Source organism: Castor canadensis, chromosome 4 (assembly GCF_047511655.1).
Source record: "Castor canadensis chromosome 4, mCasCan1.hap1v2, whole genome shotgun sequence".
Classification (NCBI taxonomy): Eukaryota; Metazoa; Chordata; class Mammalia; order Rodentia; family Castoridae; genus Castor; species Castor canadensis.
In genome coordinates, this window is record NC_133389.1 from 3,795,642 (window position 1) to 3,823,184 (window position 27,543).

The 27,543-nt window shown below is 46.0% G+C and overlaps 1 protein-coding gene across 2 annotated transcripts in view; it reads right to left on the reverse strand.

Annotated features, from left to right (window-relative positions):
• Positions 1–19,642: 19,642 nt before the first annotated feature.
• Tshz1 (teashirt zinc finger homeobox 1) overlaps positions 19,643–27,543 on the reverse strand; it is a 72,233-nt gene continuing 64,332 nt past the window's right edge. The window contains exon 2 of one of the 2 annotated variants that reach the window (XM_020173391.2): positions 19,643–24,214. In XM_020173391.2, the coding sequence (XP_020028980.2) occupies positions 21,027–24,214 (3,188 nt within the window). In that variant the 3' untranslated portion in view covers positions 19,643–21,026. The remainder of the gene's footprint in view (positions 24,215–27,543) is intronic. The other variant, XR_012446970.1, reaches the window with a different exon arrangement.

The window sequence follows — 27,543 nt, forward strand, 5'->3', positions numbered from 1 at the left end:
CTGTTTTTTAAAAAGTTGAAATCTTCTGAATATTAAGGGCAGAGTATACATGGCCCTAATCATGTACCCCAATTTTTGAAGGCATCTGTAGAGTGACTGCTGCTCTCCAGATGAGAGTGTGAGCTTTTCCTATGCCAGCAGGTAGTGGGTTCATCTTCTAAGTCTGAGAACGACCTAGAGATGAAAAATGCTATCGAAAGTTTATAACGACACAGGCTTGAGTATTGCTAAGATTGCATAGTCAAGGCAGAAAAAGCACAAATTATGGGAAGGTAAGTAAGATATTTGTATAAATGTTCTGATAGTATTAATTCCACTGAAAATTAACAAGTTAACAGTATGTAAGATGGGTGACCGTGAGGACATCAGTTTGGTAAAGAGCCCATTACCAGACTTCCAAACTCTGCACCTGCCAGGCATGAAGTGATTTCTCGACTGCTTTGATGGTACATGTTAAAATCACCAAATACTTCAGTTTTCATAATTAACACCAATATGATGTTTAAGCACAAAAAATCAACTGCACATAGAGATTTCCAGAATAGAGAATGGCAGATAAATAAGGAGCGCACTGCTCTAAGTGTGGAGGCCGTGGCCATGTTCCCTGGTTAGGGTCAGAGTTGGGGTTCAGGTTATGATTAGATATGGGGGCGGAGGTAGGGAATCTATGGATTTGCTAGGAAAAGTCTATGAATCTAAAATGTCTGGGGAAAAAGTGAAGAGGGCTGGAAATGTGACCAGGGGGCCCTAAAGCAAAATGGCAGCCACAAGAGAGAAAGGAATTCTCCCTGCAGAGCAGCTAGCTCTAAGATTCTTCCATGTGACTACATGAGTTCTTGGAAGGTTGGGGGCAACTACACCCTGAGCCACTGGAGGCAGGGGTGGGAGAAAAGACAGAGGGTCCTGCATTTGGAGGGCCAGGGAGGGTGTTCGTGGTGGCTTCTGGGAAGTGATGAGTTCATTTGCTCACCGCAAGCTAGTGGAGGAGGGGCAAAATCTTGAAGAAGATGGTGATTTGGCCCACGTGTGCACTCTTGCTCCCTACTGAAACTGATTTGATGTGAGAGGAAAACAAGCGTGGAGACCATAAAGCCAGCAGGACAGAGACACTGGGAGAGGTGTCGGAACAAACGCAGAAGGCTGCAAAGCAGATGGAACAATGACAACTGACTGAGCAGACCTGAGACCCTGGAACAAGTCAGAGTGGGGAAAGTCTGGCTTTGCAGCCAGACAACACCCCCATTGACGCTCTGGAATTGGCAGCTTGAGGGGGCCACCCTAGGGTGGGGGTGAGAGTAGGTCTGAAATAAGGACACTTAGTGGAAAGACTGTTAAAGAAACAATTAGGTATTTTTGCGCAAAAGGAGGAGAGAAGAAAGACTTTATATTTTTTTTTATAGGCATGAAAATGTCTTTGATCTTATCCAGACTCTGTACCTAACTTCCCACGTACAGTGACTGCAAGGGACAAAGGAACATGTTGGAAGGCACTAGGATGCAACATGCAAAACTTTAGGAGAAACTTCTGGTCCTCCAGAACACTCTGCCGAGACAACAAAAGGGGCAGGGGAGAGGTCAACAGATAGATTTACAGATATTAAAGGGATAGAGCGATCAGTTGCAATTCATGGATTTTAGTTGAATCCAGATGCCAGAATTAATCATCTCAAAGTAAAAAGCATTTATGAAGCCATAAAGAGCACTGGACCTCTGTGGTGGGAGCAACAGACAGCATCCAGAGGGAACAATCTTAAGCAGAGAGCTTGGGCTGGGTCAACTGAAGCAAAGAAAGTAGGGATTTGAGTGGACCAGGTGTTCTGAGGAAGACCTCTGCAGTCAGCGGGACTTGCTGGAGCGAAAACCCCAGTGCCAGGCCAAGCCAGACACACCTCAGATACACCGGAGGCTGGTGTAGAGGGGCTGGGTCAGGAGACATGTATGGAAATAAACACCACAACATAGAACGAGGAGTGTGGCAAGAGGACAGAGGACTCTGAACACAGCTTGGGGTGCTCCCTGGAAAAGAGCTCAGGAAAAAAGGAGAAACAGTCAGGAAAAACAAGAAGGTGGTGCCCTGGAAGATGTGTGAAAAAAAATAGATCAAGAAACTAGGAATAATCAATTGCATTAAATCCTTTGGAGCTGAATCAGTAAAAGGAATACAGAAATTTAAAATAGACACCAGGGGAAAAAACTATACAAGGAAAGATATGCAATCTTAGTTTGGTATATGGCCTGGCTCTAAGTAATGTTTTCAAAGTCATAGTATTGCAAAAGTGAACCATTGGACAAAAACTACCCTAGCTCTCTACTGGGAGAATGGTGGCAAGGATGGACAGATGTGGTGGCAGAGGGTGTGGCAGACAGCTGTGGTTTTATGCACAGCAGGAAGTCATTACACAGCACCCAGAACCTAAAATGAAATCCACCTCACTGGGATGAGGAAACTGGAGAGGTGATAGGGTGCAGATCTTCCCCCAGAATAAGCCCTCTGGAATTTTCTTCTCTGTTAAATTATGGATATGTACAACTTTTAAAATTAAAATAACATGTGGCGGTTTCCAGTGGACCTAAAAATGGTAGCTGTTCTTTGAACCTCAGTACTTTAGCCTGAAATTGCTCTGGAACTGTGTGTCTACACTACAGTAGAAGGAATCCGTGTTCAACTTGCTTCACATGGTATCTTTGTATAGCAAAAAAACAAAACCTTAGTAAACTTTTTAACTCAGATTTTTGAGACAGGGTCTCACTATGAAGTCCAGGCTGGTCTAGAACTCACCATCCTCCTGCCTCAGCCTCCCAAATGCTGGGATTACATTCATGGGCCACTTGTCCAGTTTAAGTTTTTAAACTGATACACAAAAACGGAAAACTTGTCATGTTTATGGGGAAACATCTAAGGCTTTGACACATCTGTACGTTGTGTGGTGTCTAAATGAGGGCAGGAAAATAGGTCTATCTCCAAAAACATCCTTTCTTTATGGTGAAAACTTTCAAAATCATTATTTTAGCTTTTTAAAGGTACATAGTATATTGTCTTTATCTACACTCACCCTAGTGTGCAATACCACACCTGACTTCTTGCCACTATCACTCAGTACCCATTGATCAACCTTCCCAATCCTTCTCTTCTCCCCCTGCCCCCAGCCCCTAGCAACCACCATTCTCCTCTCAACTGCTCTCCAGTCAGTGTTTCCAGCTTCCACAAGTGAGCGAGATCATGCAGTACTTGTCTCTCTATGCCAGGCTTATTTTACTTACCACAATGATCTCCAGTTCCATCCATGTTGGCACAAATGACAAGATTTCATTTTTTATAGCTGAATAGCATCCCATTGTGCACGTGTCATATTTTCTTCATCCGTTCATCCTTTGATGGACTCACCATTATTTCCATACCTTGGCTATTGTGAGTCATGCTGTAATAAACAACTTATAGTAAGTGACATTGTCCTGGGTTCCAGGTAGCCTCAGAAGTTCTAGAAAAAGAACGTGGAAGAGTCTGGGGTACCTTATGTGTACCCTGATTCGGGAGCTTTCAGTGCTTTTCCTTGAATGCAGATGACACTTTCCTTTCAAACATTCAAGGCCTTTTAGTGGTTCCATCTCACTAATTGTCACAACATCCTGGGAGACTGCCATCCAGCCACAGGATTGGGAGGTTCAGCCATTAGATCTCAAGGATGGGGAAGAGACTCAGCTTCTTACATAGCAATGAGTTCTCAGGGACGAGAATAAAATCCAACTTACCCACCTTCTTTAAAGTCTACACCATCGTTTTCTTATGTTGAACCTGAATGAAAATAGGTGGACAGTTTTCCTCAGGACTTTGGAAAGACAGATTATACCTAAACGATAATATGTTTGTAGTCAAGTTGCCCCAACTGTGGTTTTATGGACAATCTGAGAGATGTTAATAGGTCCAGGAAGAAAGAAGTGCTCAATAATGAAAAATGGGGGAGTAGCCCAAAGAATCTTGAAAAAAAGAACAGGGTTGGATCACTCTTACGTCCCAGTTTCAACCTCACTCCAGAGCTCCAGTAATCAAAACAACGTAGTCTCACATAGGACAGATCTATTGGCCAACGTGATTGATAGAGAGCCCAGAAATGAAACCCCATATATCATTGTCAGATGGCTGTTGACATTGTTCCCAAACCATTCAATTGATAAAGGACAATCTTGTCAATAAGTGGTACTAGAACCAATAGCTATCCACATGCAAAAGAATAAATTGAACCCTTACCTTACATCGTGTGCAAAAACTAACTCAAAGTGGATTACAGACCTAAACTAAAGGGCTAAAAACTATAAAACTCTTAAAGGAAAACTTGCAACATCAGATTTGTCAGTGATTCTTAGAAAAGACACCAAATCACCAAATGCACAGGTAACAAAACAGAAACTGGATAGATTGGAGTTCTTCAAAACTTAAAACTTTTGCACATCAAAAGACACCATCAAGAGGATAAAGGACAACCACAGAATAAAAGAAAACACTTGCAATCATATCCATAAGGAATCAATATGTAAAATATATAAAGAACGTCTACAACACAACAACAAAACCAAACAATGCAATTCAAATGGACAATGGACATGAACAGACGTTTCTTCAAAGAAAATATACAGTGATACACAGATGGCCAATAAACATACGAGGCACTGCTCAACATGACCAGTCACCAGGGAAATGCAAATCAAAGCCATAATAAGATATGCTTCACACCTATTAGTATAGATATTATCAAAAATAATGGAAAATTACAAGGATTTATGAAGACATGGAGAAGCTGGAGTCCACAATTGTGTATTGTTGATAAGTATGAATGGTTAAGCCACTATGGAAAACACTTCATCAACTCTCCAAAAAGATAAAATTCCCATATGACCTAGCAATTACACTTCCAGGCTTATAGCCAAAGGAATTGGAATCCAGGACTCAGACACTAGTACACCAGTGTTCAAAGGAGTGTTATTTACTCCATCCAAAAAGCAGAAACCACCCAAACGTCCATTGATAGATGAGAGAATAAATACAATGCAGTGCGTACACACAAAGGAATATCAGTCAGTCTTAACCCTGGATGCTATGCAGAACGAAATAAGCCAGCCATAGAAGAACAAATACTTCTTAGGATCCCACTACAGATAAGCTACCTCGAGCAGTCAGCTTCACAGAGATGGAAGTAGAGTGGTGGTTACCAGGGCTTGGGGTGGGGAGGAACGGGAGAAAGTTTTGGAGACGGACAGTGGGAAAAGTTGTGTAGCAATCTAGATATACTTAGTGTACTGAACTGCATGATTTAAATTGTGAAATAGTACATGCTGTATTACATATATTTTATCACAAAACAATAAACAAACATTTTGCCACGTACCTTATGCCATGTTCTCTCCTGGGAAGTCACAGTGCACATTGAAGTGTGCTATACAGAAGTGGACTTTAGCCCAGTGTGTCCTGTGACACTTGACCAGGGAACCCTTTCTAGGATCCTTTATTGCAGGCCCTCCCGGGCGCTGGACATGTTGCTGGTGTGAGGACCACAGCTTCAGAACTGCCCTGAGGGGGTTTTACAGCTGAGGATACTGGCATTACTGCTGACCTGGAGTGTCCAGCAGCTCAGAGACCCTTAGGGCACAACAAAACATTTTCATGTAAAGATGTTCTGAAGATCTGAGAGAATGACCAGGGAAAGCTAGGTTTTGGAAAAGAACCAGAAGGGCTCCCCTTGCTGGGGGAAGTCAGAGTCTTGTCTTTGTACCTCATTGACAAGAAGTGGGATGGGTAGACAGTGGTGCCAGCAACTCTAAGTGCTGCTGAGCCCACACAGCAAGGCCCAGGCCTGACTGGGGAGTATAGGAGCCATGGTCTCAGCAGAGGTGCATCCCTAGGCCCTGGATGCTCATGCTGGAGCCCTGATCCCCAAGGAGGTTCAATCATCTCCACACAGCCAACCGTGATCCTGAGGTGGATCTGCCTGAGAAGGCCTCAAACTCTGCCACTGTGCTCTGAGCAAATTGTCTCTTCCTGCAGCTTCCAGTTCCAGCTACCCGGCCATGACCCTGCTGCAGGAGCAAGGCCATGTGTTCCTTTCAGCCATGGTGGTTATTCCTGGGAGAGCAGTCTTACAGGGGAGGAGTCCTCTGGGCTCCAGCTACAGCTGTACTGAGAGCCCAGCCTGCAACTAGAATATCACAGCCTCAGCTGGGTGCTCCTAGGCGTCTGCCCCACGCCACCAGGTGGGTCCCGGGGAGCAGGAACTCACCCTTGAGCCAGCAGAACCCCAAGAAAACCTGCAAGCCAGAGTGCAGCCGCTGCCCTCAGTGCTGTGTGACCCTGCATCTTTCCTCTCTAAGGACTCCATTGTATTGACCTTCCCCAGGTGCAGTGTTTAGCAGGACCCTCCCCATGCAGGATAGGACATTCTGCTTGGCTCCTCCAAAGCCATCAGACTGTCAGCATTGAGGTCACACCCTCCCATGCTCTTCTGCGACTGTGGTTACAGCAGGAAGGAAAGTCTGCTCGTCCTTCTCCTCCCACCTTCTCTCCCCTTCCAGAATGCGGTGCCTTCACCATGTCTCTGTCATCAGCTGTGTGGGACACCAGGACACCGGCCACTTACTTCACACACATTGCTCTCCAGTAAGTGCCTTTTTCAATAGCAAAACCTAATGGAAACAAACTCAGTCAAGGGTCAATTATGGGCTTATTTTCATATTTATGGACTGAATACTTTCCCCTAAAAGACGCTAATGATAGCCTAAGGGACACGCTAATCAAAACACCAGCCACAGCAGAGGAACGAGGATGGCATCTCTTTGAAATGCTACCCACGGCCCTCCCGGCGCACAGACTGCATCCTGTACACAGTCCCCCCTCCGCCTCTCCCCAAATGAACACTTTCTAAAATATCTTGACAAAAATCAGCGTCTTCACAAAGGGAAGTTTATTACTCCCGCTCCTCCACTGGCAGCAGTGATAACATTGAAGAAATGACTCTTTTTCCACGTGGAGTCTCTAGTTGCCCATCATGGAGAGCAGAGCCACCAGCCCCTCACGCAGGTCACCTCTTTATGTGACATTTCCAGGACAGTTGAGACAATCTGGGTCCTCGCTCCTGGCTCATCTGCACACGATGAGCTCTGATGACGCTGCGTTGGCATCCGATCCTGCAGTTCATGAGTACCGTACACCGCTGAGGTCACCATCTAAACCCGAGGACAACTTTATCATGGCGTTCACCAGATTCCGCCGTCATTAACCCATATCATATTGAACAACCGCACATATATTGAGCTACAATGTAGTTGTCTTGTCATTATAAATTCTTGGTAAACAAGGGAGAGGCACTGTAACTTTTGTATCGTCAAGCCACGTATGGAGAATTTTGGCCAAGTAGGAGCTGATTCAATCGCACTATGAAGCTTATTTTAGAAACACCTGACTCTCCCTTCATCCTCAAATCACCAGGCCAACAGGGCCTTTTCTCCTGATGCCACTGAGGTTGTACGGTCAAGGAATTTCTCTCCCTTCCAACATCTGAGCTTTCTTTCTGCTTGCTGGTCTGACCTTGACCAGCTCTCTCAGCAGCTAACTAGCCATGCAAACACCACACTTGCAGGTGCAAGTCACCAATGACACCAGCATAAAATGTCAGGCTGGAGTGTTGGGCCTCGGGTTTGCAAAACACCTATAGCTCCGCTGACTGAGTGCTTGGCCTGGGCCTCAGCTAAGCCCGCCATGTTGATTATGCATCTAATCACACCAGATCTCTGAGGAAGATGCTGCTGTCAGACTCAAATTTCAGGTGGGGAAACTGAGTCATAAAGGGATCACAGAACTTGCCTGGCCACGTGGCTGAACTTTCATGGAATAAGCTTGCAGGGGTTTGGCCTGACACTGTAACCAAAGCTCTTAATTGCCAACCTGAGCTCCCACCGCACCACATACTCACACGCTCCACAGATCAGTGCTCAATGCCTTTGGTGGCCCTGCCCTGACCAGCACAGGGATGGGGGGACACCAGTCCCACTGAGGGCCCCTTGGTCTGCTGAAGAAGGAGGACAAAGGTCAGGTCAGAAGAGCTGTTTGAGGTTCTTACAAGTGACAGAAAGAGAGGGCCAGTAAAGGAACCCAGAAGGTGGCCCACCTGGTCAAGGGTCAGCTCATCTGCAAAAGAATTGACATGGAAGACTACAACCAGCAGACATACAGTCACCAAAGCCCCCAGTGTGCACTTTTCCCACTGAAGACATCAAAAAACGTATAAAGCTCAAATATAAAGCAAATCACAGCAAACAATTTGACTAAATATTTTGAGCCAATGCCAGCTGCTGGGAGCCCGTGGTAGCCTGTGGCCCCATGGTTTGCCATTTACTGGGAAAAGAGGCTATTACCCAACAGAAGAGAAATGGGATGCTCTGGGAAGAAGTGTGACATTTCAGTTGCTCAGAGCAAGAGCACCAGACCTCAGGCAGAGGCGGGAAAGTTGGGAGGCTTCCCAGAGAAAGCCATGTTGAGGCTCAAACTTGGAACCAGCAGCAGACAGGAGAAGGCACAGGTGCTGGAGACCATGGAGGACTAAAGAGCTAAAGTCAGGAGCTCTGTGTTCAGAGCACAGAGAAGGGGTCGAGGGCTGTAGTGCAATAGAGAGGAGAGAAAATGGTCAGTGGGTATCAGATGACCATGGAGGGGCATTTGGACTTTATCTTAGACACTGAAGGAACTTGACCTTCAGGTGTGGAAGGTGGAGTTGAACTCCAACATCCTGCCCCCTAAAGTCAGGTCCTCGGACTATGATGGGATATCACTCCTGTGGTTAGGTTACCTTATGTGGCAAAGGTGAAGGGATTTTACAGATGTGATCAAATTCCTTCCACAGTTAGTTTTGAGTTAATCAAAAGGAAATGACCTTTCCTATGCCTGACTTAATCGGGTGGAGCACTTAAAAGAGATTGAAACAGAGCTGTGCTCTCATGACCTGAAGCAGCTGCCATATCGTGGAAGGGCCACAGAGCAGGGACTGTGAATGACCTCTCCTCACTGAGGGTGTCAGTCTGCAACATGAGCAACCAGACCCTGCCAATAGCTAAAGCTTAGAAAAGGACCCTGAGCCCAGAGCCCATGTGTGGATTGCAGCCTGGCAAGTCTGTGAGCAGAGGACCTCCAAAAACCAAGATAAATAAGGAGGTATCAACAGTCACCAAGTACAGAGTTAGCAAGAAAAACAAAGAAGCAACAGAAAGGGGACCCTTCACTCCTCTCTGAACAAGGAAAGATGTGAGGTTCAAAATCATACTGAAGGGAAGCAGCTCTCTCAGTGCCCACCACTGGATAAGTGCAACGCCATTTGAAGCACAAAGTTCATTTCATTGAAAATGAAGCTGATTTCTCAATGCACTCAACCTACCCTTGTTTTAATTGAAGAATTATAACTCAGTAAGAATTTGCTCACCAATGGACCTTGCTGGTAGAGCTGAAAGAAAGGATGATGGACTAAAATCAGATAGGAGATATGGAGCCAAACCATTGAAAACTCCTAAGTGTGCTTAGTTGACGAACAGACAAAAGTGGAGTGAAACACACAAACCGAAGGATGCATGTTTCTGGAATATAACCTGAGCATCACCAAACTCCAAAAAGGAAACAATCAAAACATCCTTGGAGTATCACCTAATGTCTCCTTGGTCCTCCAGATCACAGAACAACCGAGGTCCCCTTGATTGCACCATGGAGAAAAATGTGTGACGTCTTCCCTGCCTGTAGTCCACTTGGTCACCCCATGGTCACACCCTTAAAACCCAAAGAGAATAGTGCATATCCTCCTGCTGCCCATTTCAACCTATGGAAGGGTTTGGATGTAGGTCAGGGCCGTGTACAATAACTGGGTGTCAATGGGACTCCTTTGAATGGAGAAAAGAGTCCAGCTCTTGATCCTTCAGGGGAAACCTAACCCTTTGGAAGGCTTTAGGCCCCAGCCCCTAGCAACCCAAGCAGGAATCCATGGGGCTCCAGATAGAGTCGAGGGTTTCCCCTGGCTTCTAAGTAGCCCTTCATGCATGCCTGTCTTGTTCTCCTGTTGTGCCCACTGAGGACGCGGCTGGAACGCTCTGGGCTCAGCACTGCTCACTCACCAGACAGTGCCCCTCTGCCTCTCCTGCTCTGTGCGTAGGTGAAAGGCATGCAGAGCCTTGGTTCCAGACATGTGTCTTCTTGTTTCCGCTTCAGACAGTCAACCCAAATCTCTCACAACTCACTTTCTGCTTCCTGGGCCCCTTTCTCTCCAACACAGATTTCAGCAGTGCTCACATTTTAGGCACTGTGACATTCAGATTTTAATTGAGCTGAAATTTGGGATAATATAACTGAGTCCCATGCAGCAGTTAACCATTTGCCCTTCCAACTCAAGTATGCAACACATCCCACGTTTCTACCAGTGCATCTGCCTGTTTATCAACTTCGAAAAGGCATTTGAAGTCTTTCACAATATTTTTGTGACCAGGAAGCAAGGAGAGAAGAGCTGTTTAATGAAGTGTATTTGAATTTGAGCAAGTCTAACGACAATAATAACATTACCTACAGTTGTTAGGCCCCTACTGAGCACTGAGTGAGGTCCCCTCCATGTAGTGTGGGAATTCTGAGGCCCACAGAACCCGAGGCTCAGGAAAGAGTCCACCCATCAGCCTCTGGATCCCAGGTTGTCCCCGTAATGGAACGATGCCAGAAAGTTGACCAAGGCAGTGGCGGGGTGGTTTGTTCAGGAATAGCCTCAAGTGCCTGTTGCAAGCTCAGCTGTCCTTTCTGTGACTTGTTGTAAAGTTTTGGTGGCAATACTGATGTCAAGCCAATCACAGGTACACTTAATACCAAGCTGAGACACCTCTCTCCTTCATTTTCTAATAAAACAGCAAGCCAAATCTCAACGCAAAGATGAGAACCAAGGTCCAAAACCTCGATGACACGAGAGTGCAATGCTCCCAGTGGGGCTGAGCATCCTTCATGGATTGAGAGCGTGCCCTGCGTGGACAGCACAACGTGGCTGCCCATAGCTGATCAGAAGGAGGGATGCTCACCCTTGTTCCACCCTGGAAGGGTCATCTGAAAGTCAAAGCTGGGTCTGAGTGGGGAGGAAGGCAGACCCCACTGCTCACTGAAACTCAAAAAGCCTCTGCTCTTCCAAACCCACCAGTGAACGGAAAGAAAGATGGGCAGAGGTCCACTGCTGCACACAGGGAGGGCTACATGCAGTCGGAAGGAGCAGACAGGACCTTCTCTTTCTCGTGTAGCCATCACCTTTCCTGTGCGAAACTGCATTTGTGTGATAAGACTTGAGAGAAGGTGGAATGGCACGGTGTGAAATGATCTGATAGCACGAAAAATTGTTGTTCAGAGGTGTTGGCACTTGAAAAACAACACATCGTGTTCCTGTTGGCTTCAGCCTGAGCCTTCCCCAGACAGTCCGCGTGGTCCTGTTTGGAATTTGAGCTGATGGCAAAGGCAGCCCACACCCGACACCTGACCTTTCCTCTGGGTGACGCTCAGGGGGCTCTAGTTGGCACAGACAGGATTTTGCTATATCTTTTATTTTTTAACCTTCCCTTTATTTTTAATTGGCAAATAATGATTATATGTATGAATGTGGTAGTTTGTCATATGTGCACATTGCAAAATGATCAAATCAGGCTTATTAACATACCCACTCTTAAAAGTGTGGTATGTGTGCACACGCAATGGGATACAACCTACTCTTTAAAAAGCAGGAAATTCTGTTATTTGTGATATTATGCTAAGTGAAATAAGCCAGGCACTGAGACAAATACCTTCTGATTTCGCTTACATGTGGAGTCTAAAAGGGTCAAGCTCATAGAAATAGAAAATAGAATGGTGGTCACCAACAGCCAGACAGAGGGAGGGGGGTAAACATGAGAAGGGAAAACATTGCTCTTTGGGTCTTTTTTAGACTTTGTTTTCTACTCTAAAACCTGAATAAAGTATTGTGTTGATGTGTGTTCATATAAACTCTCACACACACACACACACACACACACACACCCCAGAGCAAGGAAGAGCTCAGAGTCGGTGCTGAAGTTCTTGGCAACGAAGGACTTTAACAGGCAAATTCTGTTTGGTAAAGTTTACCGAAAACAAATGACAAGGATTCAGCCCAAAGTTGAATGTCTCTTGAATCATTTCCCTCATTCCTGGCTTCTCTTCTGGAAGATTCTGCGGACATTTTTGTTGTTATTGTCCTAGTGCTGGGACGGCTGGGAACAGTAACGTCTCTCTCGGCAGATTGGCTGTGACATGTCTTCATATGTTCTTCATCACGGCTTTCAGCTTTCCAGCTATGGCTGGTGGCTCTCTTCTTGTTAAATCCTCCCTCCCTTCTCCTGCCTCCCACCCTTCATTTCCCAACTCCAGACCTCTCCACCTCCGCTCCCATCTGGACCAACTAAAGCTATGCTGTTAGGCGGCCTTTCTTGTCCATCAGCTCATTAAACACAAGTCTTCAGAGTGCACCCCTTCCTGGTGTAGGAACGGGTTGCAGTCCTTCCTAAGTTGGGAGGTTTTAGCATGCTCGTAGGAAGGACTGGAAAGGGGTGAGTGTGTGCGCGTGTGCACGCGTGTGCTCAAAGGAGAAGGGGGCGGGGGGGGGAATACAGAGTACCGGGAATTATCTATGCATAAAGAAATTAAAGAGAATATTTTCCAGAGCAGTTGAAGCCCATCTCCTGAACAATGACGACAGCTCCTCATTTTCCACAACAATAGAGGGCACGTAGGAGTCAGCTCATTAGAATATCTGCGGCTCTTTTCTGTTCTTTCTGCATTAAGCCCCCATAATGTCAGTTGTCACTTATTAATGACAATTAACTAGTAATCAGCAGTGAGACTCTTCGAGGTGGTCTTTTCCTGACAGGTGAAGAAAGAGAACATTGCGTCGTGCCACACAGTGACATGGAGCCTTCAAAGGGAGAACGGCATTTCCATAAATTATTTCAGAAAGAGTTTTCTTTTATACATTCTCTCTAAAGCTTAAGGATCTTTAACCCTAGAAAGGCCACATTCCAATTCTCTTTTTGTCATGTTTTCCTAACTGAAATCTCTATGCCCTCAACACCCGTTGGAATTGGGTCTTGGGTCCACCAGACACCTTGATTCCTTCCCTGTTCCCAGTTGCTTAGTTTAGTTTGCATCCACTCATGATGGAAAACCTAGCTGTGCCCACTCATGACACATAACCTTGGTCATGCCCACCCACTACCATCACCGTGGTCATACCTACCCACCGTGCACCTCGGTCACGCCCACTCATGACGCTCTCATGGCTCTACTTGTTGCATTTCACCAGCTGCTTCACTGAACCAGTAGCTTAATTCTACTTTGTAGCCCCTCTCTTTCTCTCTGTGCATTCACCTGTCCTTCCAGTGTAGGCGGCAGAATATGCATTGCCTTTTAAGAGTCAAATGGAGTCTGTAAACCCAGGCCCACACACAGGATTCTCCAGCCTGTCGGATCTATACAGGACCTGCCTGTCCTCTCCTCTGACTCTCAGCTTTCCTACTGTTCTTCATGCAGGGACAAAGACAGGGTCTCCCCCAGCCTGAGCCCAGGTGCGACCATGTAGACACAGACAGTGCATGGTCTGCACAGGCCCCTACATGATGACACACATGTGCTCTTCACACTGCTTCCTCCTGGTTCCCCTAGAATACTGAAGCACTTTACTGATCCTAAGGACTCTAGGCAGTGGGACTTTTCAGGAAAGCTACCTATAATTGCTCCAGGATAAAAGTGTTTGTCTTTGATACATCGAGACTTAAGAAAAGCCAAATTTGCCCTTGGGAAGAGACACAAAGATGCCTAATAGTGGAGACAATGAACACAGCCTGGGTGCTACTTGTCAGAGTTGCATTGAGTAAGCACATTGTAAATTTCACTTTAAAAAGGTTAAGGCAACTGTTCAGCCAAAACAACACAATTCGACTGCTCTCCTACCATGGAGAGCATTGTCCATGGGGAAGAACCTGCAAACCCACCCTGAAACGTCAGACTTGCCATCCTGAGATGGGCTCCACTCTTCTAAGGCAGCCACCGGAAGCAGGGAAGAGGGGCTTGCAAATCTCAGTGTCTCCAGAAAAGGGGGAGGATGCGTTTATTGAAAGAAATTTTAAGTGAGAGGTCATCCGACAACAGGAACGTGTGACTCCTTTTCCTTTTCCTCTGAGAAGCTCAGAATGATGGGAACTCTGCACCTTTCTGCAGCCTTCTTTGTTTTGTCGGAAGGATTTTGTTAGGAGGATATTACAATGCTTCCATGACAACAAATCAGATGTTACCCATTGCCAATTTCCAACTATATAACCAGAACTCAAGAGCAATCACCCTGTAAAGGACTGCCATTTTCAAGGTCCTTTTTTAAAGATACTTGTCACAGTAATCTGATGTCTGAACAAAGTTCTTTTTGCCCAATTTCTGCTTGCAAATTATTTCAGATTTTAATCACATTGGTTTCCACTAACTGAGGAAAGAATGGCAGAATGTAGAACGTATTCCAATCGATATGCCCAGAGTCCAAGTTCGAGATGAAGTCATTTGTCACACCATTTGATGACGTGAAAGCTCGTTGATAAGAGCGCCAGTCGAACACATCCTGGAAATTCTGGATATCTGAGTCAGTGACTTGTGAATTTCACGGCTCTAAGAGAACAAAGACCGGAGGAGATTCCATTGCTTTGAAAGTGGAAACTGGATTTTACTTAGTCATAAATAAATGTGTTACAAGTGAAATGCTGGTGTTTGGAGCACAACTGCTCCTTAAAGTTAAAAAATAAAAACCTTTTAATGGCATTAAAGTGTCAAAGATTGAAGTTGGCAACTTTAAGGGTTGATCAATCAATAATTAATCGATATAAATTGGGCATACCAGAAAGCTACTGATCAGAAATACGACTTAATACATCATTTTAAACTGCGTAGGCCATGAGAGATGTAAAATTCCCACCTGCTTACTTTCATTGCTACACAGCACTTATTACACATTCATATTTTGTTGCTCTACAAAGAGAAAAGGAAATTCTTAGTTCCAGTCAGTTGGTGAAAACTGGGAAAATTAGCCTGCAAAAATGCATTAAAATGTATTAAAAGGAGAAAAAAATGACTGATAGGAGAATCATGCTTTAGTCTAGGGATTGATCAGCGCTTTGCATCAGCCCCTAGGAAATTCAGTTGTGTGCGACAAGTTGAACAGAAGAATTTGGTTACACAGAATGGGATTTTCCTTACTGACGTTTTTTTTTGCCTTTCTTTTTTGGTGCTGGGGATGAAACCCAGCTTCACACATGCTGGGCAAGCACACTATCTCTGACTGCCCCCCTTATTGACATAGCTTAAGAATTGTCGTTCCCAATAGAATTATATCCAGTCCCTTGTCACTAATGTACATTTTAATCAAGCAAACTTTCAAAGAAAACTACCTCTGGAATTTCAGATTTGTTTATAAAGCTTCCATCTAACAGACCTCCTTTTAAATTCATTTTTAAATGTCACATTCCTGACCAGAAACTCATTTTATTTGCCATTTAGGTATGATATGTCCCATATTGCCAGTATTTTGACAAAATCAAGTACGTAGGCCCACTGATTTTGCTGTTTGAAGTAAAACACCTGTAACTCATCACCCTTTTCACCAGAAGACAATGGGTCAGCATCTAAATAGTTGTTGGTGAAAACTTATTCTCTTTATGGAAGAGAACCAATCCCAGGTACTCTGAAGAGGTGAGAGGCCTTACATGTCATCTTTGTCCTTGGCTGTTGGCCTCTAGAGGTGTCCATCAGAAACCTGTGTTACCTCCGTTAGGTTCTCAGCCAGCAATACCTGTGAACTTCAGCTATGAAACTACCTCGCCAGTGGGAGCTACTCCTGATAGAGGATTTTGCTGTGGCCTCTCTGGTCTTCCAGTGGTCATACAAGTGTTTTATCTTATGGAGACCACCCTAGGTGGTCAACCTCATCTTACTGAGTAGCCTGCTTTAAGATCTCTTTTTGTTTCACTAATTGTAAACTGCTAACGTTAAGTTATAGAATTTGTAACTTTTCTTCTGATTTAGCAGACTGGGCAATTTGGAGACACTTCGAAAGTACCTAATTATCTTGAAGTCACTGGGGACATTTTAATGACACAGTACTGTGGACTGAAAAGAGAGAAGAGGATTAAAGTACATGGCTACCTGCTAGTCCACGGGACTCGGGAAGCCTTGTCTCTCCTCCTAGCTGTTGGGTTATCTGCAGGACATGCACCTTGACCACCCGAATTTAAACGAAATCCTAATCCCATGAAGGTACTCCACATCATACATGTTCTAAAGCTCTTTTCTTTAAATAAAATAGAATGGGCACTATCCATTGAAAACATTGTAAGGTAAAAATAGCAAAATTATATTGGTCAATTAGTGAAAATGGCCAAAAACTTTTTAACACACCCCACCACCATGTTTACAAAGCAAAGTTACACAGAACCAGTGACTAGTGTGAGCTGGCACACATAGGCAATCCAGCCTCTCGCATTGTCACGCTAAAGCAGAAATTTCAATTTGAAGTACTTGTTTTAAGGAAATAATCAGAAACATTGACAAAAATACTGAGCCAAATATTTGCAATCTTATTTGTAATAGTGAAAAATCTGAAAAGAATCTAAGTGTTGCTTGTTAAAATTTTAACTAAGAGGATTGATTAAATAAATAACATGTATCCTAATCAGATTAAAACTTCTCAGTAAATTTAATGAATTTGAGGAAATATACATTGCTGACTGTCAAGTAAAAAAAGCAAGTTACAAAATTATGTCAAAAAAGATATTAGCACAAAACTATTAACAGTGACTTTTCTGACAATAGTACTTTTTATCTCCTCCTTCCTGTTTTTCGTTTTCCAAGTTTTATGCAACAATTATGTGACACTTTTATCATAAGAATAAAATTCTGTAAAAAGCACCAGTTTTCCCCAAAAGTTTTTGCTCTTTGACATCTTTTCAGCTTATAGTTCAATAATTAGTTTTTAATAGAATTCCCCATCTTTAGAGAGGTTATAAAAATACAAATAACCAAAAAATTATACCTCAGAGAAAAGCAGAAAGTTTTATTGTATGCACAGGTTTCTAAAAATTTTGAAGTGGTTTCGACATGCTTTAGACTAATGTTAGTGGCTTCTTAATGACTATCAATTGTAGAAATAGAGAGACATAAATTATAAAGCTTTTAATCCCTCCCTTTTTCGCACACTGCTTAAAAGTTTGTTTCTCTTACATACAGTATCGTCTCCCAGTATTTCCTTGCCTTATTCCTCTTCAAATACTAACAGCAATGCATGCTCTGAGAAACACCACAAGCTTTTAAAAATTCTACATCTGAAGGGAAAATATTTGATTAGTTACTAAACCCAAGGCTTAGGCTGTAAAAATAATGCAAAATATGGCTATTGTTGCATGTGCACAATGACAGATTCACCCAACAAAAATGCTGGTCCTACACCCACAGCAAAATGGAGGATAGCTCTCTTCAGCTGCACAGGGCCACTTTGTTGTTAAGCTACAGAAAAGGCAGATCCCATTGTCCTGGACTAAAGGAGGCCTCAGGAGGGGCAGCCAGGTCCTCCCACCATGAGAGGAGCCCGTGCACTGGGACAGACGGAAGGGATGGATGCTTGTCTAGCACAGATGAAGGAAGTAGAAAGGTGTGGGCATTTAACTTGCTCCCTGGGTTATCTAGCCTATCTCTGTCTGTGCAAATTGAGTTTCTGTGTTTGCAATGACACTGTTGCAAACTCATAATGAACATCATTTCAACTTATTCTTCAGATCCAGTGGAAGACAGAGCCACAGTTGAAGGTGACTGGAAGGACGCAGGGCCCTCTGCTCACCAAAGCTGCTCTCACTTCTACCCACCAATCCAGGCCTAACACCCTCCTGCTCCATCTGCAACTTCTTAGGGTGGGCTCTAACTCCCCATCCCATAGAAAACTCCCTGGCCTCTTCAGGGGGCCCAAATCAGAGACGATGAAGAGTAAGGATGCTATTGCAAGAGTTTTGGGGGCTCAAAACCATCACAAGCCACGTGACATGGACAAGTGCTCAAATGCTGTGCTTGCACTTTGCTGAAAACTAGGAGTGACACTCATGGGACCCAGCTCCAAGGTGTGACAAAGGAATAAGACCTCAGTGCAGAGCACTGAGAACACAGCCTGACAACACAGTTAAGACTCAGTGACACACGTGGACTCCCCATCTTCATTGGTGCTAAGATAACTTACGCTCCGACCCACTGATGGAGAATTAGGCTCTAATGACAATATGGCAGTACGTTGAGGAATTACAGAGAAAAATTATTAAGAGAGGAAACTCAGAATTCTGCATCCGTCCCAGGGATCAGAGCTCAGCCTCACCCAGCCCCTGCTGGACGCTCTCACCTGCCATGACACCACTTCACCTGCAGCTTCACGACTCTTTCAATGAGGGTGAAATGTGGGTGGGTCTGCAGTAAAATAAATACAGCTTGCAAGGACAATTATGCAAAGACCCCACGCTACCTTCGTTGGCCTAATTGTTATTCCTCTCTGTCACCTCTTGAGCCCAAAGTACATAATCACCTAGGAATTGCCCTGAAATGTCTAAGGGCTGAGACCCCCTAAAGGACACAACTATTTACCAATGAAAAAAAGTCAGAAAAATCCAACAGACCTCCTGCGCTGTGTGCATTAGTCAGAAGCCTGTGCAAACATGACCCACCTGGACCCGCACCTCCTCCTCCCGTCATTAGTGGAAGCACAATGGTCCTGGCATCACAGGCGAAGCCAGGGAAATAATTAAAGTATCACAACTGCTTAGCTGCTCTGAAAGGTGTGTAAGTTCCATCCTTGCTCAGGATGTAATTTGATGAAAATTTAAGCAAAAGGTAAGAAAGTAAAATTTCCCATTTGTGTTATTCATTCGGTGTTTCTAGGGAAGAGGCCAGAGAGCCTCAGTCCTAGATTTCCAGAAAGTGGACAGAGGCTGCGAGTTCTGGACTGTCAGGGATGGGCCAGAGCACTGACAGGACAGGTCCAGTGTTCCCCAGGGAGCCGCCTTCTATGCTCTTGTCTCAGACAATGAACGAAAAAGCAGGCAGGGCGTTTTGTGCTTTTTTTTTTTTTTTTAAATTGTATGTTTTTAAAAGCTCACAAATCAGGTTCTCCTCTTGGTAGCAGCACAGATGTAATTCCAAGATCCCTGGGGTCTGTGCTGCTAGAGTAAGACCTCTCCTGCTACCCCACCAGGAAGTTCCCAGATGGACACAAAGGTTAATAGCAAATGTCTCTAAGCAGTATGAAAGGATCTCTGAAGGAAACACCCCAGCCCATCCAGGTAGAAAAGAAAGCAGCTTTCCTGAATGGGTAAACACAGTAATCCTTGGCACCCAGTGGAGGTAAAATTTTTAATTATCACTTTTAAAAATGCAATACTTATCATCTGAATGAAGCATGTCAGCACACAGATCATGAAATGATGACTCTGAATAGAATTTTTGTTGGTTGATTGCATAAGTAATACCTCTTGTTGCTGAAATAACATCTCAAAGGCAAAATAATGATGACATGACGATCCGTGTAAATCAAGAACTGCGTGTGGGTTTATTTTACATTTGAGAAAACAGTGGATTTAATTGTGTGAACCAAAATGTACTGTACAATATTAATGACAGAACATCAAAATGTATAATTAATAGTGCATTGTTTGCTTTGCTTTTATTTATTTATTTTTGTCTGATAGTTCCTCTGAGTACATGCATCTTGGGAAGATGCAGGTGCCAGCAAAAGTCCTCTATTTAAATCAAGCTGCAAGAACTAAATTTTATCCAAAAATTGTGGTTTTACATTATGTACACAGAAATTTAATATAAAATGACAATATAAAAAGTTAAAAGAGAAAGCATACAGCCAGAAGGTACAAAGAAAGTTGAATAGATTAAAATGATGCGATATGTAACATTACAGGAGTGTTTAAGCTGATGTCTGCAATTTACAAGGAAGGCCTTCAATGTTTGCCCTCCGTTGTTTGTTTTTGTTTTTGTTTTCCCATTTACCAATGCAGCACGCCATAGAAAGGTCAGCTTGTACCAAAGCTTACATTTGTAAATAACTATAAACCGCAGTATTTTACAGGAAAAAAGAAATAGCATTTTTACACTTTTTTTTTTAAATAATAGCTTGCATACTTTTTTTTCCTTTTCTTTTTTTTTTTTGTTTTTTTTGTTTTTTTTTTTTTTTAGCCAAAAGTGGCGTTTTCGGCATCCAGAGGGTTTGGGCATAGTGGTGACCAGGGTGTTTGCTGCTGTTGTGTTTTGCTCGGACGTGCACAGGTGTGGCTTCCTAACCCCACAGGTACGTCCTGGACAGCTTTCTGTCTTCCGTCTGCTGCATGCATGCTTCCCTGACAAACCAGTCCTGCATGAAAGCTCGTTTTTTAATTATTAAATAAGTTTTGTGTCTGACACTGCTTTTGATCTGAATGAAATGCCTTTAAGCCTTTTTTTTTCTTTTTTTTTTCTTATTTTTGAGTGAAAGGCACAGAGATGCAATGACAGTCCTCAAAGGGTTAAATTTGACACTACCAGATTCTATGACCTTTATTGTCATGGCAACTTCGTAACTTTCGGACGTCTTTTTATCCTTGCTATTTGTGTCTTTCTTTACTGCTAAATAACGCCTCTGAGTAGTGTGCCCCACTATTTCCTACAAAAGATAGCTAACATCAAGAACAGATGTTGGAAATAAAGGTCAGACTTTGACTCACGGAAAAAAGAAAAATAACATGCACAGATCAGACAAAGAGCATATAAATAGAACTACAAAATATGTGTAAGAAAAACCAAGGTCCAGACAGGCAGTTCAAAAAAAGGAAAGACTGATTTCAGCGGCTCAGGCCAGGCCTAGTGCAGTATGACGATGACGGTTAGTGCAATGTTCGGCGGTCACTTGCATACCTGGACGCTATTGTTTCTCCAGCTCGGTCACATAGATCAGGTGGTCCTCTGGCGACTTGCCGTGCGTCTTACTAAGGTGCAGTTTGACTGCGTGCTTGCTCGCAAAAGTCCGGTTGCAGAGTTTGCACTGGAATGTGGAGCCCAGGTCTTCCTCTGCAGGCCCCAGCGGACCCAGAGTCTTGTTAGTCAGGACTTTGGAGACAGTTTGCTGCTCTTGAATCTGACTGAGAGGCAGCTTGGAGAGGTCCTTCAGGCTGAAGCCCAAGTGCGTCTCCAGATGGCTGATGTACGTGGAAGCAGTTCGGAATTGAGAGGCACAGTCGTTGCAAAAGAAAACAGGATGCCCTGTGTCGAGGTTCTTGAGGAACTTCGTCCCCCCTGTCCTCCTCAGCTGGTACTTCACGTTGGCCAGCCAGTGACTGATGGTGGTCATGGACAGGCCCGTGAACTTGGAGATGTGCACCCGCTCCTGAGGGCCCAGGTCTGACATGATGTACTTGCCCTCCGCCGTCTCCCGCAAGCTTGAGGCAAACTGGGCCTGCAGGATAAGCAGGTGCTGTGGGTTCCAGTTGGACTGCCGTCCCTTCCTCTTGTGGACCGGGGACAGCTCGTCCAGCGCCTCCTCGAAGCTGCTGCCATCTGCGTCCGACTTCTCCGACACCGTGGAGGGGGTGGACGACTTGGGAGTCAGACGGCCCGTGAGGTTTTTCACCATGTCGGAGATATCCATGAGGGCGCTCTCCCGCAGGGGCGACGACACGGAATCGGCCACGCCGGAGACCAGAGGCTTGTTCTTGGACTTGGTCAGGTCTATGGGCTGGTCGCTGTTTTCGTAGTAGTAGCGGTCAATGGCGTCAATCTGCTTCACGGGGGTGGAGGGGTAGACCGGCTTGTCCACCACGCTGTTGCTGATTTTGTACAGCATGGCTAGCGGGTCCAGGGAGGGGCTCACGGGCTTGGACACCTTGCCCAGGTGGGTGTTCATGATGGACTGCAAAGCGCTCAGCGGGTTGATGAAGGAAGTTTCTGCGGAGTGGTCCGTGATGATTCCCAGGTTGCTACAACCATTGGTAACCTTGGCTTTGAGAGGCTCTGTGCCATTTGGGGTGTGGGCATCCACTAGACCCTCCTTCTTGGCCTTCCCAGTCTCAGCGTCAGAGCCTTTCTTCGGTGGCTTGCTGCCAGTTTCTTCTGACCTAGGGAAATCTTTATTCTCCTTTGCCACCGGGGAGGTAGCCTTGGCAGGGGAGCTTTTCTCCTTCTCAGTGGGCCTCTCCTCCTTCTTGATGCTGACCTTGCCGGTGACCTTCTCCACTAGCTCCTCCATAGCCGACACATTGCTCTTGTGCGGTGGGGGTGTGAGGCTCCCTGGGGAGTGCAGGAGAGCACCATGCTCTGTGGAGGACAAGGACTTCACGCTGCTGGCGTAGGTTGGCTGCACTTGCACACTCTGCACGGCCGGCTGCAGAGGCTTCACGGTGCCCGGCAGCTGGTAGGCCGCGTGGATGCTGGGGTAGCCACCCCACGAGGGTGCGCCGTTCTGAGCTTTGCTGATGGCCGTGGATACAGTGTTCTCAAGGGATTTCAAAATGTCCACGCCTCCTTTGGGGCTGTCGTCCAGGTCCTCCTCACGCAGGTACTGGTAGAGGGCAGTGGGCTCAAACTTCTCAGTGGTGTCCTCGCTCTCCTCCTTGATCTTCCTTTCTGAGTCTCCAGTCACTGGCGCCTTCTCCTTCTCTTTCTCTGGCTCTTTCTTTTCTTCTGAGCCCATGGGGGAATCTGGCTGCTTCTTGATGCCGGAGGCTGGTAGCCGGGTCTGGGTGGTGGGAGGCAAGGGTATTGACTGGATCTTCTCTTCCACCACAGGGTCCAACACCAGCTGCTTCCCTTTCTTGGACGCAGAGGTTGTCACCTTTAGGAAGTGACCCGTGACCATCATGTGCGCCGTGAGCTGCTGCAAGGTATCATGGGAGCTCCCGCACTCCATGCACTTGAGGATCTGCGCCTTGCGGGCTTCGAACTGCCACGTGTAACTAGCACCGTTCTGGTAGCCATAGCGGTTATTCGGAGTGACGTACGGGTTTGCAGTTTTCTGGTCCTTGGCCGATTCACTCAGCGCAACCTCTGTGGCCATGCCCGCTGGCTCGGGGGAACAAGGAGATGCCAGGTCCTGAAGTGCTCGCTTCTTGGTAGAAGGGACCAGTTTGGTGATGGCCGGCACTGGCTCCTTCAGAGGCACTTTCTGGTAATGCTTGGTTTTGATCATGTGGACGCTGAGGTCTTGCAAGGATTCGAAGGAGTGTCCACAGTACATGCACTTCAGCACCTTCTGCGCGTCCTCCTTCCCCTCCATCTCCATCAGGGAGCGCTTCCTGGGCTTGGACCACCGCTTGGTCTTCTCGGAGTCTTTGTCCCTGTTGTCGTCACGGTAGTGGCCCGTCTCGTTCATGTGCACCGTCAGTTCCACCAGGGTGTCGTAGGCAGCACTGCAGTCTTTGCATCGGAACTTGCTGGCTCCAGTGAACACGGAGCCGTAGAGTTTGTTGTTCTGCCGGTACAGCTGCACGGTGCTGAACAGGCTGGGCTCCGGCAGCAGCCCGTAGGACGACGTCTGCTGCAGCGTCTTGGCCAGGGCGGCCTGGTGCCAGTCATAGCCCGAGCTGCTGCTGTTACTGGTGGTGCTGCTGTGGCTAGAGCTGGTGCTGGTGCTGGTGCTGGCCGCGCTTGCCGTGGTACTGGCGGTGCAGGCGGTACTGGTGGGCGGGGTGGCGGTGGGCGCGGAGCTCTCCTTCTGCCCTGCGTCATTGCTGGTGGTGGAACTGGGCGTCTTAATATCCAAAGCTAGGCTGGACCAACAGGACTCCGAGAACAAGTTGGCGTACACGGCTTTGATTTGTGCCAAGCTGTCCGGGGGGTACGAGACGCTGTCTGGACCCTGCAGGTCTTTCTCTTCTCTCGAGGAAGAGCTTTTGAAATGGGCCAGCTGGTCACTGTTCTCACTGAAGGGTGACCCATAGCCAGCATCCTGGTTGGTGGCAGTGCTGACAGGGGAGTTCTGGTAGCTCTGGGCCTCTTTGATCTCTGTCTCTTCATTGCACACGAATTCGCTCTCCTGAATGTCCAAAGACAGCCTGCCATCCTCCACGTGCTCCTCATCTATTTCTGCCGCCTTCAATTCCTCCTCAGGAACGTAAGCTAGGAGAGAAAAATGAAGCCAGGTTAGGAGGAGTAAATCATCTTCAAGGACACGGCCTCCCGGCAGTTAGGTGATTTTTAAAAAGATGTTTTTCAGCTGGGCTCCCAGGCTCCAAGGCCACCTCAACCCCCTGTCTGCCCACTGTGCTGCAGCACGGCGGGAGTGAGGGCTCACAAAGACAGTCTCCCCTCTTTCTCCACAAAGCAGCCCAAACCGCGGGGTTCCATCGTCCCTTTCTTAAAGATGCCCATTTGGCTAAGGAAGCTGGGCAGGAAGGGTGAGGAACCCAGCCATGACCTCAAGAACTCCTACAGGCTGCTCCTGCCACCATCTGCAAGGCCCCTATGATTTTATATATGAAATATTTAGAAATACCCATCAGGAAAGACCTGACCATCAACTTTTAGGGCAAGATATTTCACAGGCCATATTATATTGTTTCCATAAATGAAAATACTCCTTTATAGCAAACAACAACAAAAAAATGCCCTGGTTTTCACACACACACACACACACACACACACACACAGCAACATACTGTCATCAAGAGTCACTGCGACACCTGAGTTATCCAAAGCAGTACCATGCGGCATAGCCAAAAGGGAGAGGCAAGCCAAATGTCCATCGGTGATGCTGGATGAACAGATGCAGTTAACCACACCAAGGAACACCTCCTGGCCTTAAAAAGGAAGGAAATGCAGACGCCTGCAACGATGTGATGGAGCCAAGAAGTCACTGCGCTAAGTGAAAGGACAAACACTGTGTGATTCCACTTAGGCGACTTCCTCGTCACAGGGAAGTTCAGATACAGAAAGGAAATGGCGAGCAGCAGGGGCCGGGGGGAAGGAATGGAGAGTTGATGTTTCACAGCTACAGTTTCTGCTTTACAAGACGGAGACACTCTGGAGACAGGAGGTGGGGCATGCCCAGCCATGGGATTGCTTCTGACACTACTGCACTGTACGCTCGCAGTCAAAAGGGTGCTTTTATGATATGGATACCTTTCTGTAATAGTTTTTAATTAGAGAAGGCAACAGGATATGCTTCATCAGCCTGGTACAGACTGCTAACTGCACTGCAGAGAGCCTTCTTGGGCTGAAGGCAGCGTTTCCAGAGAACTTGCAGGCCATCATCTGCCCCTTGAGTGGAAAGGCTAGAGATGGAGGGCAGATGAGGTGACACAAAACCTATTTTGCTGCAGGTCATTTTAGACCCTTTTATGTGACATATCTTGCTACCAAGGGGAGATTGTGACATGCAACACTTCCTAAACTTATTTGAGCAAAATACTTTTATTTTCCTTCTTTCATTTTTTCCTTCCTTCCTTCTTTCCCTTCCTTCTTCTTTCCTTCTTTCCTTTCTTCCTTCCTTCCTTCTGTCCTCTTTCCTTTTCCTTTCTCTCATTCTCTCTCTCTCTCTCTCTCTCTCTCTCTCTCTCTCTCTCTCTCTCTAAGAGATCAACCAGCTGAACTAGTGTTCCATCAACAACATGGGAAATTTGGGGTTAAGATATTCTCCAGAAAGCCCTATTAAAATGCACCAATATGACCTGAGAGGGGTGTCTCATTAAATACAGTCATTCATTATCACATTATCAGAGCCAGATCCCAAGGGAACATGGCAGAGAGCACACACGTTTTCAAGGAGGGGTGACAGGAGGGACAGGGAACATCTTAGTGCCCTGTGGGAGGATGCCAGGGGCTGATGGGAGCACCAGCAGGCATCCACACTTTCCCATGTGCAAACGAAGGGCTTCACGTTCTGAGGAAGCAAGAACTCACAGCTCACACACGATCACCCCTATACATGAAGCATACACACACGCTCAGAGGTAACCAGATCTGTCACATGGAGGCTCTGTTGGCTCAGGCCCTTCAGAACTCCTGCACACACTGCTTCCCTCCATACAGCCTCAGCCCCCTCGGCGGGGAAGCACAGAGCAGCCTGCGCACACGTGTTCCTGTGTTTCACAGCGGACGAACAGCAGTCCACTAAGTAACCTAGGAATTACAGCTCTGTCAGTGCTGTAGTGCTGGCGTGAAAAATAACCAACAGCGTGAGACCGTGGGCCTCGACTACAGGCGTCAACATCTGCGTAACATTGCAGATGATCCTACGGCCTCCTGAAAGATGTGTCACTCACAGAATCCAAAGGTGACTACCAAGTTCATGACCACTTTCATTTTGCTCGTAAAGACTAGGCACTTCGGATATGAGCATTCATGGTCAGACCCTCGGCCCAGGAACCCCACTTTGAGGTCTGTTCTGCAGGCTCATTCCCTAAGGGATCCTGCCTGGGTCATGCTGGGTGGGGAAGGCCACCGCTACAGATTCTAGTGACAACACAGGGTGCAGTGTGTCCTGGGCAGGGCTGAGCTCACCTGAAGATGGACAGCACCAGGACCCTGGTGTCTGCAGGACTGTAAGCTTGGGTCATCCCGTGGGGTATCCTCTGACAAGAGGCCTCAGGCAGGATCTTGTATCAGGACCAAGAAAGAGGACCCTGCTGGTGGACTTAGTCCATCCATCTCTGGGAAAGGAAGTTTCAGGCCCTAGACAAAACTCATTTAAAGGAAACGTCCTATTTTCGTTTAACTCCATTTGGGGAGGCCCATCACTGTCGGTCCATTTCTGCATGTGCCTCCACCCTGGGTTACAAGGCCCTACAGGCGGCTTCACCAGACTAAACAAGGCATGCATCTTCTCTGCCGCAGGTCACCAATCAGTGTTGCTGAACAATACAGCAGTCCCTCCTCATCCACAGGGGACAAATTTCAAGACCCCCAGTGGACGCCTGAAACTGCATAGTACCAAATCCGGCAACAGTTATATTTTTCCTATGCATACATACATATGATAAAGTTTAACTTATAAATCAGGCACAGCAAGAGATTAACAATAATAAGCAATAATATAATAGAACCATTACTGTATTAAGTAAAATACAGGCTACTAAACCCAAGCACTCTGATGCCACAAGAGCTGCTCTGATGACTGAGACAGTGACCAGGCAGGCGACTGATGGGCAGACTGTGCATACAGTATGGATACACTGGACAAAGGGATGATCAACATCCCAGGTGGGATGGAGCAGGATAGTGTGAGTTTCACTCTACTACTCAAAACAGCACGAGATTAAGAACTGTTTCTAGAACTTTCCATTTAATATTTTCAGACTTCAGTTGAAACGACTGAAAGCTAAACCACAGAAAGGGGGTCCTAAAATAAATGACTACTTATGAGTCAGCTTGGGCAGTCACATGAAAATATCACAGACTGGGTGGTATTAACCAACAGAAAAGTACTCTCAGTTCTGGAGGCTGCAAGT